Here is an 18158-nt window from a genome sequence, read left to right as displayed (position 1 = left end):
AAACAAGGTTTCAATTGAAGGTACATCTCTTCTTCAATATGAAGACATTAATTGAATTGGTTGGATTCCCCATGCAGTGGTCAGCAAGGTCCTTTGGCAACTGACAGTACATCTGGAGACTCAGGAGCTGGGGTTTGTTTGAAGAAACTTCCCTACACGAGTCATGAGCAAAGGGAGATGGATGTGGGAGAAGGGTGAGGACTTGGGGAGGAGGACAAAGGGAGAAAAGAAAAGAATGTCATTGGTGAGGAAGAAAATGGGAAACTGCTTCTGTTTCTTCCCTCTACCTCCTTCCCTTTCTTCTTGTAGATGGATGACTCCAGCCCACCCAGGGTGGGAGCTGTGTTCACTCTTGGTGCCCCAGACACATATTGTTTTGTCTTCACTTTCGTCGAACATCACCTTTGTGTATTTTTATTCTTACATATTTGGTTTCCCACGGCATCTTAAACCTGCGTCTGTCACTGAGAAATGAAGGTTGCCTATTAGGAATAGGTCCAGCTTATTCTTCGTTGATGAGAATGCATTTCTCAGCTGAAAAGCCAGTCTCTCCAGGACATTCCACAGTGGTCAACCTCTGGTTCCCCCCCTGAGCCTGGTCCTTTTCCTTCCTCTCCTCCCCACAGAAAACGAGAGTTCTCATGCCATTGCCGTTGGTGATTGACTCATCTGGACCCTCATAGACAGAATGCTGTTCAGGATCTTCTTCTGATGACCTGCCAAGGTGACTCCTATTCTCAGGAGGTCTCTAGGAGGGAAAAAGCCACAAAAGAAGGCACGTTAGTGTTTTTCACAGATCAAAACTCATCACAGAAGGCAAGCTCCTGATAATAGTGGGGTAGGCAAATAAAAGTGTTTAAAATCCAATGAGCCCAAGTTTACCCGAGTCTGAAAAACACCTAACTAGATATTCCCTTGCTCCATCTCACTTTCTCCAAGCAGTAGCCCCCACCTCCAATGCCCCCTCCAACTTAGATGACCCTGGAAGTGCTGTGCCTTGTTCCTCGCCTGCGGGTTCTGGAGCAGCCCTTCATTGTGCCCATGGCCCTAGGTGGACTAGAACTTTCCTCTACTATTTTTTTTTTTTAACAATGCAAGCACACACTGTATGGGGCTTCAGTTATTCTGTGAGGTTTCTGCCCAAATTAGTGATCGCCCACTGTGATTGAAAAGATGTGAGGCTTGCCTAGTTTTCTGATGTTTTCCCCTGAGTTTCCATTTTCTGCCTCTCTTTGAATTTTAACGTCATGAATTTTTAAGAAGGGTGATCTCAAAATAACTTTCAAATATCTGCCCAAGCAGGAATCCAAGGAAGATGTTTAGGGTAGGGATTTGGACTGGATTCATCTCTGAACTGTGAGTCTTAATATGAACAAGTTCATGGCTTATATTTGTCTTTGGGGAGAGACCCATACATCTTTTTTTAATTAATAATATTATAGTACTTGAGTGCTTCTCATGTGCCATATACTAACCCATTTATACCTATGGAAGCAGTTCGTAAAAACTGCCAAACCACTAGGAGTTCATGATAATAATTTACCAGCCGTCATTTCTCATGTGTGTCCTGCAAGCAGACAATAGGCCAGTTGCCTTGTATATACTATTCTACTCACCTCTTACCACAAACCAATGAGGTGGGCACTATTATTATTTGCACCTTTCTAGAGTAGGCAAGCAGGGCTCCGAGAAGTTAAGTAACATGCTCAAGATCACACAGCAGGTAAGCAGTGGTGGAGCTGGTCTTCAAATTCAGGATGGCCTGGCTCTCAGCCACCCTGCAGGGCTGCTCTCAGAATTCTTCTAACGTCCTGACTGTATTCCCTGTGGACCCCCCTGCCCCAGCAGAGCAGATCGCTCTGTGCACTGTGCGCAAGGTGTATGAGGAGGCCCCTGTGCTGGGCCCCGGTCCACAATGCCTGGGCTCTCCTGACCCCTCCTTTCAGCTGGCTCTCAGTCCCCCGAGGGCTGTCACTGGTCTAGGTTGTCAAATTGCCCACATCTTTTCAGCACCCAAGTTTGAGAGGTATGCTTGGATTCTGAATTCACAAATTGTCCCTCAATCTACTTTATTTACATACACATATTCTTTTTCTGCCTTTTATCTCTCAAGTAGCAAACAAAAGTGCTCCAATAGTGTGTGGACATTTTTTACTTTGAAGTAAATCCCTTACTTTTCAGTTTCACTTTCCTTTTATTTTTCCTCTAGCTCTTTTTCATGTGGCTATTCCCAGACTGAGGGAATTACTCCATTTGACTACTTCAGTTTGTGGGGGATCAGGTGTTGATGGTCCCCATGACAGTGGGAAAGCAGGCGCAGCCCTACCTTCATGGACGCCCACTCTGCCCCGGAGCCCAGGCACCCTTTTCAGCTCTGTGGGTTGGAAAAGCTGGTTTTCCACTGGGAAGGGGTTAGTTTTTATTTTTGGTGTCTGACGATAACTCATAATGGTAAGGACGTTTTTAGGCATCACCAGGAAATGAACTCAGGTTTGAAAAAGTGAATTCTGGTGTTTAGTGGATCCAAGGCTAGAGGCACATCCAAGTCATTTCCTGGGAGAAAGTGGAGGTTCCATCATTTCAGGCAAGAATAAACCTGAGAGACATGAAGCTGGACTCTATGAAGACTGACTGCAGAGCAGGAATCTGGGATGGAAGGCTGAGTGTCAATAAGCCATCCCCCTGGGGCTCAACTGCTCAGGATGGATGACCCCTGCCTCTCCCCTGGGACTCAGCAACTGGCCTGCCCCAGCAGGGAATCCCAGCACCCAGCACTGAACCTGACACAGAACAGGTGATCAATAAGTGTTTGTCAACTGCCTGGTGGACTGACTTATCCTCTGCCAGGGAAAATGTGTGTCACAGGCTACCAACCCTGGTGCTGTCAGTACACGTTGCAGCCGGGCAGCTGGTGAGGTCCCTGCTGTGTGTGTGTGTGTGTGTGTGTGTGTGTATTCAAAATTCGACTTGCCCACTCTAGTCCAGTGGTTCCCAAGCTTGGCTGCACATTAGAATCACCTGGGGAGTTTTAACATCCTGATGCCCAGGTCTCACCACGTACCAAATGAATCAGAAGATCTACATTGGGTGTAGGAATCAGACATCAGCAGTTAAAGATGCCCAGGTGACTCCAGGGTGTGTATAGCCAAGTATGGCCCCATGTGGCCCTGGGTGGACAGGCTGGAACATATGGACCCGGCAGTCAGGAAAGCAGGCTTCTGTTCCCACTTTGTCACTCCTGATGGCCGAGTCTTCAGGCACTAACATCACCTCCTTTCTGAATCGCTGAATGGAAGGGTTGGAACTAGATAGAGATTTCCCAAAATTCAGGCCCAGAAAACCTCACCCCTCCGAAATACGCTTCCATGGTATTTAATAATTTTACATGGGTTTCTTTACTTCAGGATTTCTTATGGCCTTTAAAATGCTAATATGTGGAGTGACTCTCCAAGAGAGCGCTAAAGTGCTCAGTATTTCCCAAATTTATTTGACCATGGGACCTTTTTTCCACGGAGAACCTATTAACATTTCCCAGAGCAGGTGCTGCTCAGAACATTCTCGGGGAAATGATGGACTACGTGGGCCTTTAAGACCCTTTCTGGCCCTCATCTGATTTGAATAATTTTAGTTTCTGTATTCTTCCACACTCTATGGGGGTTGCAGCCTAGAAAATAACTAGTGGGGGATGGAAACGTCGGCTTATTTACAAGCGCTGTCTAAGCACAAAGACAGGCTCGCAGTGCATGGGGATTGCTGCTGAATCAGAGCCCTGCGTCTTCCTGCTACGCTGTTTAAAGTGCTGGCTGGCTGTGTTCTTTCCATCTGGATGCTCTCTTTGATGGGCTGAGTTTAAAAACTTAAACGGAGGAGAGACTCTCAGTGATTAGGCAAATGACATATGGCTGTGACTTTGAAGAACTCTCATTTGGGACCCAGAATAGATCTGGGCCTCCCCACCCCAGCCCTCCGTCTTTCCAAGGCGCTTCCCCACCAGGTCCGATTCTATGCTGAGGCGGAGCCCTGTGGATGAGGCTGGAAGGCATGACTTGCACCACGGGTGATTGCAGGCAGGGAGCCTTGACCCCACCCACGGGCCGGACAGAGGTGATTCCCATCACTCACTCCGACGTCATCTGGGTGACCAGCTGGAGGGAGGTGAAGCCAGCGGTGAGGAAGCTGTCCCTGTACTGGACCATTTTGATGGCACTGAGCCAGTCATCCACGGTGGTAAAGGCAGTGAAGTCTGGGATGGAACGGTCGAGCAGGGGCTGGGAAGGCCTGGAAGACAGAGGGGAGCAGGTGACCCCACAGCTGCAGGGACTCATGGGCAGAGCCACACTCTGGGCGGACGGCAGCCTTCATGGAGGTTCAGTAGCCCTGGTGGGATGAGGATTATGCAGGAAACCCAGGCTGACCCTTCCTTCCCGACACAATCCTGAGCCTGCATGGCTTCTCAAGGCCGGTGGCCAGTCCCCCTGCCTCTGGGGTCTGTCCCATGCCGGTCAGCCCAGACGGGCAGACTGGCACAGCAGGCAGTCTAAAGGGAAGAGAAGGACCACAACTCCTTTGTAAACTGAAATCTAAGAGATTCACCAACCTAAGATATGCTCCTTTTACAAATATATAAAGTTCACTGCAACCTCTCCAAATCTATTGGTAACATTTTTTTCTCCGGGTTCTGTCCTCAACTAATTGAAAGAAACGGAACAGAGCAGCCCACCACTGACCTTCTTGGGCATCTTGTCAAAGCAGACACCCCCCCCCACCCCAGGTACCCAGTCCAGGAATCAGGGTGCCATCTTCACATCGCCCTCACCTTCAGCACCCACGCTCAACCCTTCACCGAGTCATAAAGATTTGACCTTCAAAACCTCTCAAACTCATCGCTTCTTTCCACACCATTAGCCTGAGTTAAGATGCTCTCTTCTCTACCATGGCTACTACTGCCATGTCCTCCCACCAAGTCTGTCTTCATGGTCCCCTCAACAGCAGGTCCATGTTATAGCCTGGTGATCCTGACCATAACCCAACTCCTGACCCTGATTCATGTCAAACCCTTCAGTGGGTGATCATTGCTCTGAAAACCAAGCTCCGAAGTCTTAGCAGGGCCTAAAGGCTCTGAGTGTCTGGCTCTCGCCCACCTCCCCAGCCCCAGCCCCCACCTGGTCCCCCCACAAACTGCACTCCCAACACGCTGGCCCTGTCCTTCCCACACTCGGGCCTCTGCACACGCTGCACCCTTGATCTGGAACCCTGACTCTCTACTCCCATCTTCCTTTCATTCAGTTAATGCACCCTCCCTCTTCAGCTCACAACTGAAATAACAGGCATCAGGGTCGCCTCCCTGACACCAGACCAAGGTGTGTGCTCTCCAAGCATCAGGCACTTCCTTGCCACACTGGCCAGTGAAGTCTCAATTTGTATTTCTTTGGGCAATCATCTGATTAATGTTCATTGCTCCTAAATGATTCTAAGCTCCATGAGGGCATGTCTATCTTGCTCATTCTATACAGCCAGCAAGGGCACAGTGCTTAGCACATAAGCACCCAATAAACTCTGGTCGAAAGGATGAATTACTATAATAAATGAGTTAACGCTGCAAATGTAAATGAGTGATGCACAGCTGACTGTGGCTGACAGCTGACAGTTCTGTGCATTTGCTTATAACAAATCCAATGGCTCTGAATTTCTTTGTCCCACAGCAATCAGGGCCTTTACCTGTTAATAGGTTGGCCAAGGTTCCAAGTCTGCAGTTCCAACTGCCTCATGCGCTGGTGTGGTTAACAGAAAGGGTGCCTTCTGGAAACAGGATTGTCCACAAGTGGGGTCTCATACCAGTCAGACCAGATACACTCAACTACTACAGAGCCCAGTGCCCAGCCCATTTGAGGCCAATGGAAGGTAGAGATACAGATATGTTATCTTTTCATCTGTCTACAGCCCATGCTGGAGGCAGGGAATATTTCAGAGAGATAGAAGAGAAAAAGGAAGGGAAGAGTCTTGGAACTTCTTCCATCTGTGGATAAGCTCAGCCGTCTCCCCCCTTGCTCTCAGTAGACTGAAGGCTGGCAGCCTCGCTCTGGGACCTGCCTGACTATGAGACCACCCACCCCTGGGAGCCACCCGGTTCCACTAGACTCACACGGCGGTGATGGTTGCCAAAGTCTTGAGACTTGCTGGGTTCCGGATCATCTTGTCCAGGGTGTTGACAATCTCTGCAAATCGGGGCCGGCTATTACGGTCCTTTTGCCAACAGTCCAGCATGAGCTGGTGTAGAGCAGCTGGGCAGTCCATGGGTGGGGGCAGCCGGTAGTCCTGCTCAATGGCATTGATGACCTACAGTGACACACATAGGAACAGGTGTGATTGGTGATGAGCCACCAGCCAGTCATTCACAAATTAGCTTCCGAGGATGGAGCCTCCTTACCCCAGGTGTCCCATCTTCTGTGCTCCTATACCTCTCACAGTAAGAGATTTTACATATATTTGGCTTTTCCCCCTAGACTGTGAGTTCCCAGAAAGCAGGCCCACCTCTTCTTGTGCCTTTGTGTTCCCAGCACCTGGCACAGGGCCTGACACACACTAGATAGCTGTAAATGTTTACTGAAGAATGGTTTGAGCTTCTCCCTGAGAGGACGTCAGGCCCAATTCTGCCTTATTGGCAGCTGGTGGCACCAGGGCAGATAAAACAATGGCATATGGGCAAAGTGCCAACTATTTGCAAAGGACACCCACCAAAGCCCATTGTGACCTCATCCTTTCACTGCTATGGGAAAAGAAGGTGGGAGAAGGGATCACAATTTGATGGAGAGCCTCTTCCATGCCAGGGACCCTCTAGATGCTTCCTAGGCATTATCTGCCTTAATCTTCATGAGGCAGTGACAGGAATTGGGTAGAAGATAATCTAGTTAAACAAATTGGTTCGGTACAATGACAACAGTGGAAATAACAAGGTGATCCAACATGAATATCTCCAATCAGGTTTTGTTAATTTTCACAGACTCCAGGGGATAGTTTTGTAAAGATTTTAGGATCTTTAAGTCCTTTTTCTGTTCTTCAGATTGTTGTGGTTTTCACCCTTTACTTCTTAATTTCCAATTCATTTAAAACAATTATGCCTGCTCCGTAATTTATTATAACACAATGGAAGGCCAGGAATACAATGCAGGCCTTAAAATGTTACAAAAATGTGCCTATTGAAATGGAAATATACTCACATTGTAATATTAGGCAAAATAGCAGGCTGCGTAAGTGCAGGTATGGTATAAAGCAGGTATGGTATAAGCTTGCTTTTGTAAAAAAACAAGAATCAAAACAAAACAAAAACTAATAATTACACACATGCATAGAAAAGCCCTTGGAAGGATCTATACCATGGAACTAACAGTGGTTGCCTCTGGGCAGGTAGAAACATGAATGCCCTTTGTGTTTTTCTTTTTGTTTCTTTGTATGTTTATTTTCTATAATAATTGGGCATTGATTTTACATTAATATAAACAGTTAAAGCACCTTTAACCACATAGGGAATAATTTGGAGTTCAGGGATTTTCAGGTGTTTTTGCCTCTACTTTAAAAAATGTCAGATTCATTGCAACTGATTATTCCTTTTTTTTACTTTGTAAATTGGTCAGAAAGTGAATATTCTCTATCAGTTTATAGTTTTACAAATTCTATGCACAGTATACAGGGCATGAGACGGGGCATGAGATAATATAATAACCTGAAGTCATTAGAGATAACCAAGGTGTATTATTCCTTCTATTCGATGTGGCAGAAAAACAAACAAGCATACAAACCACACCAATATGGTCACTTTATAAAAAAAACAGCAACTGGGAATATGCACTTTTGAATAATATTTTATACCACTAACAAATGTTTATCTTAGCCAGACTGTTGTCAGTCAAATTACCTGTTATCCTCTGAGGAGGGCATTTTAGCCCTATTTTCCCCATGAGGAAATGAATGCACAAACAGGGAAGTCATTTGCCTGAGGGCACGAAGCTAGTAAGGGATAGGGTTGCGAAAAAATCACAGGGGTATCTGAGTTTAATTTTTTTAAAATATTTATTTATTTATTTATTTATCTGTGCTGGGTCTTAGTTGCAGCATGCAGGAGGATCTTTGTTGTGACATGTTTAGTTGCAGTCTGTGGGCTCTTAGTTGTGGCATGCAGACTCTTAGCTGTGGCATGCAGACTCTTAGTTGCAGCATGCAGACTCTTAGTTGCAGCATGTATGTGGGATCTAGTTCCCCAACCAGGGATCGAACCTGGGTCCCTTGCATTGGGAGCGTGGAGTCTTACCCACTGGACCACCAGGGAAGTCCCTGAGTTTAAGTTTTGAATACCTTGAAGCCCACTCTTCCTAGGCTCTGTGGGGATGCCACAGGAATCTCAGCCTGGAGAACAGTCCTTGGAGCTATTTGATGTCTTCATGGTAGGAAACAGGGGTATGGAGCTAAACCAAGTAATCCATGAGGATGAATAGCCTTGCTTAAAACTGGCATCCTTTCCAGCTCCTTCCAGGCAGCCGGATTAAGGGTCCCTGTCACAGAGTCTCCACTCACCAAGGGGACAAGTGGGATTACCCACTGAATGGCCCCACGAGCTCTTTCTGGGTTGCCTAAGGACAAGCTAGGTGGGACCAGCAGGAGGGGCTGGTGTCCAAATTCAACTTCTTTTGGGGGTTAGGGGCCCCCAGAGCCTTCCAGTGTAGGGCAGCTCCTGTTCCCCTTAAACCGCTGGCATCGCTGCTCAAATTATTTGATGACCAGATTCCCAAATACGAATGTTCCCCCCGACAAGATTACTCTCCCGTCTGCCCATAAGAGGAAGGAGCCCTCTGCGGGGACGCAGCTCAAAGGTGTGACCAGCTGACCCGAGCACTCCTGGCAGAGCATCAAGAGACTGGGGACCCAGGCACGTGCTGACTCTTCCATCTGTGAGCTTTAGACTGGACGCCACTAAGCTGCTTTTCCCCCATCTCTTCTGCAGGCCACCTCATCGGAATTTTTGGAACACCATCCTGGCGTGTGTTTTTGTATTTCCTCTGTTTGTTTGATGTGCTGACTTTCCTTTTAAGAGGACACAGAGAGTCCCTGATTCCTCCTCCCTGCAGGTCCACAGGAGTGGAGCCCCACGCGCTGTGTTAGTGATGGTGTGGCATTGCCATCAGGGGCATGGACCTTGGAGTTCTGGGTTCAGATCCTAGCTCCATTTCTTATTAGCTCCAGAAACTTGGGAGAGTCACTTGACTTCCTGAAACTGCACAGATGGGGGTGTTAGAAGGATTAAATGACACAGTGAGGCGATGCGCATTGAGCACCACACATGTGAGTAGAAAGAATCCCATCATCACATGGAGGCTGTCACTGCGGCCACGTCTATTACAGGGGAGGTCTTCTCTTCAAAGAGGGTTGCTGTTCTGCTGCCGGCCAACTGGAGTTCCAGTAAGATGGTGTTTGGGAAGCACCAAGCATGTAGTGGGGACTTGGTAAATGCCACCTCCCTCTCTGTATCTCACCTTTCAGGACAGAGGATAGAGGCGCCCCCTCCCATGCTCTTGTTTACAAATGGGACTTTATTCCATTTGCTATTTCTTTCTTTCTTTCTTTTTTTTTTTTTTGGCCCCGCCTTGCAGCTTGAGGGATATTAGTTCCTGACCAGGGATCGAACCCGTGCCCTTGGGAGTGAAAAATCAAAAGCACAGAGTCCTAACCACTGGACCACCAGGTAATTCCTATTTGCCTTTTCTTCTAGATAACTTTGTTGTTATTACTCACGTAGAGGTTCTGGGAGCATTGACGCTTCCTGCACATATGAAAACAATAAAAGCTTTACCCTCCACCCCAAAGAAAAAGTACTAGGTCATTAATGGCTGTATGGGTAACATTTATCTATTCAAGTCTTTCTCTGAAGCACTATGCCATTGGAGATTTTTGTTCTTTTTAAGGATCTGGGTGTTTTCTAAATTTTCTGAATACATATAACTTATAATCAAATTAAAACATCATTATTTTGAAAAAGGAATTGTAGTCCTCTAATGGGGCTTTGGGATCACTCCCTGTCATGCCTGCCTCACTGGAAGGTATGGAGAAAACAGGTAGGAGGCAGGAGAACCACTTTCAGTCCAAACACCAGTGACTGCGTCTGAATTGTGAGGAAAGATATGCCTTAAGCTTGGGGGCAGAGGGGGTCCTGCTGAGCAGAATAGAAAAATCAGAGCGAGTCCTGGGCCCCTTTCCTTGGTCCACAACAGGATGAGATAAATGGATGCTGAAAAGATTGGAGATTGAAATGAGATCAGATGGCGTCTCCAGGGAGAAAGTGATGGCAAGTGTGGCAGTGAGAACCAGTCTCGGCAGCTGTCACGGAGCAGGGCTGACTTGCTTTGAAGGGTCTGCAGCAATGGGATGGGGTGAGGGCTGCCTTTGCTCACCTGTACCCCGAGATGGCAGGTGCGGGGGTTAGGTGGGGACCAGGGACAGGTGGTCTGGATCGGGGACCAGGGCTGGAGCTCCTCTGGGAAAGGAACAGGGCCCCTCCCCTTGCTCTCCTGTCCCCAGAGAGGCTCCTGGCTGCCCCCAGACGTGCACTTTTCATTAGTGAAGTTGGGCGGTGGGCGGGCTTCCTCGACCTTCCATGCGGAGGGAGAAGTGGAGGAGCTCAGAGCAGTGGAGGATCCAGGGCAGAGGGGGTTAAGTTGAGCTCTGATGTTTCAATAAAACCGCAGCTTCTCCCCACAGACACTGCCACTCTCATTATCTCTGTCAATCAGATCCAAGCCGTAGAACTTCCAAGTTCTCTCTCTGGCTGACAAACTCTCTGTACATGTTCAAAGACCTTCCTGGGCTCCGGAAGCCCAATTACCAGCACTCTGACTTGCCTCTGCAATTCTCTTACGTAAAGCCTTTCAATTGTCATCTGTAAAATCCTTTATTGCCACCACCTCAGTGGTTTCTGATGAGTCGGGCTGCAGCTCGAGCTGCTGGGAGCCCCTCCTGGCTCTCTCCCAGGCTGGGTAAGAAGATACCTTCTGAATGGGCAAAAGTCACCCTCTGCCTTCCACAGAGAGCGGAATGGTACTTGGGACAATGCTGAGAGGCTTTATTTTGGAGAAATACAATAAGATTAGAATAAACAGCTACTTTGCAGATGTCCTTATTCCCTTTGAGGCCCAGCTCAAGTGTCAAATATCTGGAAACCTTCCTTATCTCCCCCCAAAATGTTCCCACAGCCCTGTGTATGTGCCATTGGGCTATGAACCCCCCAAGAATAGAGCCGGCAAGCACAATGCTTAGTCACAGTTAGCATACCCTGAGTGTTCGTTCAATGAATGATTTGGGAATTCTGGAAGTCTAATATCAGAAACTCCACTTGTTTTCAGCAGAGGTGAATGCATTTGCTGAGAATATCTTGAATGTCACATCTTGCCTGTCAGAGTTTCATAATCCGTTCCATGTGTGCTGAATTGTGCTTAATCGGATTACAGTCTCTGGGCAGGACAAAAGGGGCCTGCATTTTCTGGCTAACGTTTATTACTCATCCAGCTGACAGTATGGACAAAACCAGGGTGCACTTGATTTCATGAAAGCAGCCTTGGCATCAATTCCAACACTTACCGATTCGACATGCTGCAGGAGCAGAGGCAAAGCATGGATAATCAGAGATAATAGAGGGTCTAGATGCCACACATGGTCGACAGCAGGACCTGGTTAAGGAGGCAGCCATTTCACTTGCTCTGGGCTGAAGCCACTCTACCCTGGCGAGGAGGCACTGTCATGGCAGCACCCAGCTCCCGTGTTGGCTCATTGGAAAGTGTTTCCTGGACTCTCAGATTGCCACCTTTCTCAACCTTATGAGCGACAGCCATGGTTCGGAACGTCTGTCTGGATAGAGGGCTGGCTGGGGGCAGACTTCTCCAGTTTACGAGTAACGAAAAGCCCACCCACTATATAAGTGCTTATGGGGTGGCTGGTTTCCCCACCTGGACTGGGCCAGCCCTGACTCTTCTTGCTTAGAAGTTGGGAAAGATACTAACTGTCCCCCAAGGTGATGGGAAGAGCAAGCAGAGAACAGAGGTAACACGGGCACTGCAGACTCTCCAAGGGGAGGGTGTGTGTTCAGGACACAAAGGGCGAGTGGCCCTGGGGAACAGCCCAGGGTCCAAGGCAGTGGGGGAATCCAGGTAGGATTTCGACTGGGACCTTAGCAAAGCAAATCATCCTCAAAGGCTTCCTACCTTTTAGTAATTATGCAGCAAAGGGTCCCCTCTGGAACACCTCCCCAAAATGCCTCCGCTTAAAGCATCTCAGATGGCCCTTTCCTTTCCCCCTGTCCCTTGTGAGTGGCCTGGAGGGGTGTTGCAGACCTCCACTCAGACAGGTCCCCTCTTGAGGGCCATCTGAAGCTGACCAGCTTTGGGACTCTCTCTCAGCACCTCCTTCTCACTGACAGGTGACACGGACTCCCAGAAGAGCGGATTCTCAGGAAAGAAGGACTTTTACGATTAATTCCTCTGTTTAAAGCGGAGAAGTGTGAGTCCCAGACAGAAGCTGCAGCTGGCTCAACACGGCACATCTGTCAGAGCAGAGCAGCCTGGAAGCCAATCCCCCCTCCCACCAGCACGGCTTCCCTTCCTTGACACGTGATGATGGAGCTCTGAAGTGGGGTAGAATTTCCTGATTAACTTTGGGCCTGATCTATTCATGGTTCCTGGCCATTCAGCACCAGCCCATTGTCTCCTGGGTTGGCCTGGGCATCTTTACAGGCTTTGGGGTCATGCTGGGCTCTTTGATTAGTTCAAACACTGATGCCAAGGGGATCCGATATCTCCTGCCCTGGACACCTCACGTTCACGTTCTGAGGCCCCAAGCGGAAAACAGATAGGTGGGCTTGGCATGCCATGGCCTGTGGGACACATGGGGTAAGGGTTGTAGCAGCCAGGTGCCACTGACACTCACATCTTGGTTGGACATATCCCAATAGGGTCTCTCTCCAAACGACATGACTTCCCACATGACAATCCCGTAGCTCCAGACATCGCTGGCAGACGTGAACTTGCGGTAGGCGATGGCCTCTGGAGCCGTCCATCTCACGGGGATCTTGCCTCCCTGTGGGAAGGAGAAGCCTGGTCAGCCCAACCATAGGGTTCCTAGCTGAAGGTGCGTGGGATAAAGTGGGCACACGTGTCCCTCCATTCCACCCCCGCCCCAACATTTCGTGGATGAGGATAGCTGGTGCCCCCAGGCAGGGGGACCTGCGGGGCTGGGCCATCTCACGCCATATGTGGGCACGTCACAGTGCACGAGAGGTGGCAACTGGGGCTGCAGCTGCACTTACCCCCCCGTTCCCTATGTCCTGATTCTAACATCACCGTGGGTGGGAGGAGCAAGTGAAACTGGCAGAGAAGCACTACCGCACGATACTGGGTGAAATGGGCCACGCGAGCCGTGACAGGCAGGTGATGCTCTGCTGTCCCACAGCATGTATGAGTCACGACACTTGGGCCAGAAGGAAGCAAAACAAGCAAAAACGAAGGTAGCGATTGGTAATACCTCCTGGGACACCCCTGACTACAAGATCACCCTGCGCCGCCCCTGTGCCCCACTTGCCTTGTGCTCCACCCCTGGGGGACAGGTTTTCCCCACTCTGCAGCCTGCAGGCAGCCCCAGCTGCACTGGGTTTACCAGGCCCAGAGCAGATAGATGCTGGCTCTCCTCCCTGCCCTTCTGAGCAGGTCGACATCCGGAGCTGCAGACACATTTTCCTAAAGGGCCGCTCTTAGGTTTGTTTCCCCATTTTACCCTCCGATCCCACCCTGGGAGTTTCCAGCTTGGCTCTCTGCTTGGCCCTTGGTTTGTCTGCCAGGACTTGGCCTGTTTTGTTTACCTAAGGGGTTGATATCCATCCATCCATACATGCACCCCGTCAACAACTAGGCAAGAAGCACTGCTTTGTGCCAGGCCTTTTTTGAGGAGCTGGTGTCCCAGAGCTGAGCCAGCCAGGGGCCTTGCCCTCAAGCTGGGCAGGCATGGGGAGGCAGACAAGAAAACAGAAACTTAATACATACTGTTAAGAAGGTGGAAAGTGACGAGGGTGAGGCCGAGGGGGATACAGGGTGTGCTGAGAACCAGAGGAAACTCCCTAACATAGGAAGGGGTCAGGGAAGTTGGCCAGAAGCAGTCAGAAGGGCATTTTCCTGGAGCCCTTGGCCAGGTGTGGATACCAGTACTGTCCCTTTCTACCTGTGTGACCTAGGGCAAGTTACCTAACCTCTCTGTGCCTCTGTATCTCATTGCCAAAATGGGGGTAATGATCGCACTTACATAGTCAGGTCATCATGAGGATAAGTGGATTACGATCCATCTAGTGCTGGGGCAGGGCCTGGCATAGAGGGTCCATGTTATACACGTGGTAACTAGTTAATCAGGCAGAGTGTGGGGAGGAGGGAAGTCCAGGCAGAGAGGAGCATGTGCGGATACTGGGGTAACAGAGAAGACGGTAACTGCCAGCAATGCAGGATGGCTGGAGCACGGAATTCTCACGGGGGAAATAGCGGGGAGCAGAGAGCAGGGCAGCCCTGCAGGGCACTGATGCCACTTACAGGGTAGAGTTCATCATGCTCTAGAGCAAATGATCCTCACTTTCAATTCTCCAGGCCAAATATTAGACTTCACTCTCACGGCCCTGTTGCAATGCCTGGGCTCTGAGACCTGCAGCTCCCTATCACCTTCCCCTTCTCATCTGCCTCCTGCCTCGGCCGAAGGAGGCTATTTTTATAAGGAGGCCATTCCCACGATCTGTTCAAATCACCAGAGACATGTGCTGGACTTTAGCAAAAATACCTTTAAAATGTATAAGTGGTTAATCTGAGCACAAGTGAGAGAAAAAGAAGCAAACTGCAAAGTGTATTTTTACCTGGTTTCCTACCCGGGGTCTGGGAGGAATAAAGACTGTCTGGCCCCGACCTCCCCAGGCACACATCCAGCTTTCTGCCAGGAAGACAGCCCTGATTTCCCCCAGGACGATGGCAGGCTTTTGTGGTGGGAGACATCCTCAGCTCAAATGCCAGCAACGTGACAAATGCCTGGAGGGCAGGCTTGGGCTGCGAGGCAACTGGAAGCTCTGTTCTCACTATTCCCCAAAACATGAATGAATTTACTGGCTTTATCTCCTCGGTACCATGGCTGGGAAGAGAGGTGGAAAACTCAGCCAGCGAACAGGGAGTTGTCAGACACCTGAGGCCGGTGTCTGACAGCGCAGGGACCCCATGCTGTGTGTCCCCATTAGGGGAGGTGGTGTTGCCACACCTGGAGGGGGCCTGGGGCTCCCCCAGAGGGGAGTGGTTTCTGGTCTCTCAATACACCTGGGTTACCTGAGGTAGGAGAGAGCAGTGTGAGTGTGAGTGTGTGTGTGTGTGTGTGAGAGAGAGAGAGAGAGAGAGGGAATGAGACTCTGTGAGTGAGAACTTACCAGTGTGTGTGACAGAGAGACAGAGAGAAAACTTGGCCGTGTGAGTCTGTGGGTAAAAGAGAGTTAGGGCTTATCTTTTACGCATCTGTTTGTGTCCGAGAGAGGAGGGAGGGGAGACGAAAGTGTGATTCTTCTGAACTTCAAAGAGGAAATGTGGGAGTCTGAAGGTGTCCTCTCTCCCGAGTCTGGAGCAGACCCCAGGGCCACCGGTGACAGCTGTTGAGCCCTCCCTCCTGCATGTCAAGTAGCAGTGCCAGGCCCACGGACGCGCCTCAGCCCTCCTGCCACCGTGCGCTGTTGGGCCTCACTGAACACGGAGTTTGGCCTGTCACTACCCCGCCCCCATCCCAGCAGGTGGCAGAGCCTTTGAGAAGAGTGGCCAGACAGGCAGGTGACAGCTTGTCACCACCGGCCCTCTGCCACGAGAGCAGGGGGCGCTGACCTCCAAGGCAGCCAGGGGAGCACGGGGATGGGTGTTTTCCTTCTGAGAGTTTTCGATATCCTCTCAGCCTTTCAAACATCATGTCGTCAGCGTTGCCTTCTGATGCTCGGGGTAATTATGGTGATGGTTATTTAACCCGTCTTCAATTACATGGAAGGGAATCTATTAATGTAGAGGATGGTGACCAGCTCCACGCAGGGGACTAGGAGAAAAGGAAGTGGGATGGTGTTGCAGCCACCAGGGCTTCTGTTAGTGAGGGAGGTCTTCTTGCCGGAAGAGAAGTCAGGGCTGGAAAGGCCAAGGCCAAGGCACTCGTGTGACTGCCAAGTTCTCTGAGGGTCCCCGTTATTACCAATGCAGGCATGAGGAAGAGGCATAAGGAAGGAGTGATTTGCTCTGTTGGATGGGAAGAAGCATGAGGGAAGAATTCTCTGGGGATGGAGACCAGGTGAGACTCTCTGGAAGGAATCTGTGCCCACGTGGGCAAGAGGGGCCAACACTGGGCTTGAAGAGAGCATTGTCCCCTGCACAGGTTCCTCAAAGCACCAGATGACTCGATGCCCCCAGGGATGTTGAAGTCACAGGTGTGCATTCGGCAGGGACCTGGTTCCCCCAGAGCTGCATCGGGGGGCACTGTTGGGGTGTGGGGGAGGGAGAAGAGGTGAGGAGGGAGAGGCATCTCAGCGCTCTCAGTGTCCTTCACACACTGGCCTTCCAGGTAAAGCTTGGCATTGAAGGGTTGTGCTGCCCAGAAATCCTTCAAAAGTTTAACATCTCTAAAAGTTTGCTTCAGAATAATCATGCCTTAATCCAGGTATGAGACACACTATAAAGATCGTGTGTGTGTGTTGTGTGTGTGCATGTGTGTGTGTAATTTGATAAAGTAGGAGACAACGTCTGGCAGCAGATTAATTTTAACCTAGCCATCTGCAGGGGCACCTGCTGATAACTGACATCTACACGTGCCACCAGGAGTGATGCTGACAGGTAGAAGGTTTCAGCATAGAAGTACTTTAGTCCCTCAGCCTCAGCCAGCCTGCAGCAAACATCTATGCAGCACCCACTCTGCCTGGCACCCTGCTGGGAACCTGGCAGTGACGAGACTCAACCCTACTTTCAAGGAGTGAAGGATATCCCCAGTGCCACCCAGACAGCTCACGGCCTTGCCACAGTGACATTAGATAGGCACAGCTCGTAGCTTTCGTTTCTAGAACCCACCCAATTGTGGAGTTTTCCAGGCTAAAGTCTGAGCATAGGACTGATTTCCCTTGCTAGTTACTTATCCTAGAGATGCCCATAAGGGTAATGCTTCTCTGTGTCTGGGCATTGCTACAGTACTTTTCTCCCCCATCATGTGTGAGAGGAAGTCTCAGCAGGGATATAACAGGAATCCAGACACTCATGAATATTGAGTATCATGATCATGGAATCATTGGAATCGTGCCACATGAGGAATCCCCTTGAAGTGATAGGTTTATGACGGAGATCATCACACAATGGTCCTGAATTTCACAATGCTCACTCTTGAATAGGTTTGTAATATATAAAACATATTAGGGTTGTTTTGAAGCGCCAACATTATATATACGTAAATCACCCAGTATATTATTGTTGCCATTAAACAAGAATTTATTGAGTGTTGTGAGTTGATTTATGCCCCCCCCCCACCTAAAAAAGATACGTTCAACTTTTAAGCTCCTGACCTTATTTGGAAATCTGGTCTTTGGGGATGTAACTGTAACCAAAGAACCAGCCCCAAACTGGCCCTATTCTGTTTCTAGCAATATACTGGGTAGTTTTTCAGAGACAACAGAGCAAAACTGCAAGTCGTGCAGCTGAAGCATACACAGAGGAGAAATTTTTGATCTCAAATAACACCCGGAACCAAAGCTTCTCCACCCCACAGAACCAAAGAACTGGGACATGACTGGAACCTGAATGCTGGAACCCTTTCAGAAACTAAGGGTGCGCTGTCCATGAAGACCGGTGCTGAAGCCCCTTTACCATACCTTACCATAAATGGCCAAGTTCAAAAGCCCTCCAATCAAAACCTGCCCCACCAGTGCTTCCACGTACCAACCATCCTCCCCTAATTTGAAAAACTGTGACCCAACCCTGGATCAGGGAGACAGAGTTGAGAGCCTTGCCTCCTGACTACTTGCTGATCACACGTCACAGGGCCCTAACCTGGACTTCCAAATGTACTAGTTCTGGGATTGGCTTTGAGAATTTATATTTCTA

The 18158-nt window shown here is 49.4% G+C and overlaps 1 protein-coding gene across 2 annotated transcripts in view; it reads right to left on the bottom strand.

Annotated features, from left to right (window-relative positions):
• Positions 1-639: 639 nt before the first annotated feature.
• Positions 640-18158, bottom strand: part of EPHB1 (EPH receptor B1) — a gene marked incomplete at both ends in the record, with an annotated part of 429300 nt that continues 411781 nt past the window's right edge. For both annotated transcript variants that reach the window (XM_082625932.1, XM_082625933.1), the window contains 4 exons: positions 640-748; positions 4123-4278; positions 6143-6336; positions 12964-13113. In XM_082625932.1, the coding sequence (XP_082482058.1) occupies positions 640-748; positions 4123-4278; positions 6143-6336; positions 12964-13113 (609 nt within the window). The remainder of the gene's footprint in view (positions 749-4122; positions 4279-6142; positions 6337-12963; positions 13114-18158) is intronic.

Source organism: Mesoplodon mirus (assembly GCF_964341445.2).
Source record: "Mesoplodon mirus genome assembly, chromosome: 6".
NCBI classification, from domain to species: Eukaryota; Metazoa; Chordata; class Mammalia; order Artiodactyla; family Ziphiidae; genus Mesoplodon; species Mesoplodon mirus.
Note: the sequence above shows the minus strand (reverse complement) of the source record. Positions and strands in the feature narration are given on the sequence as shown.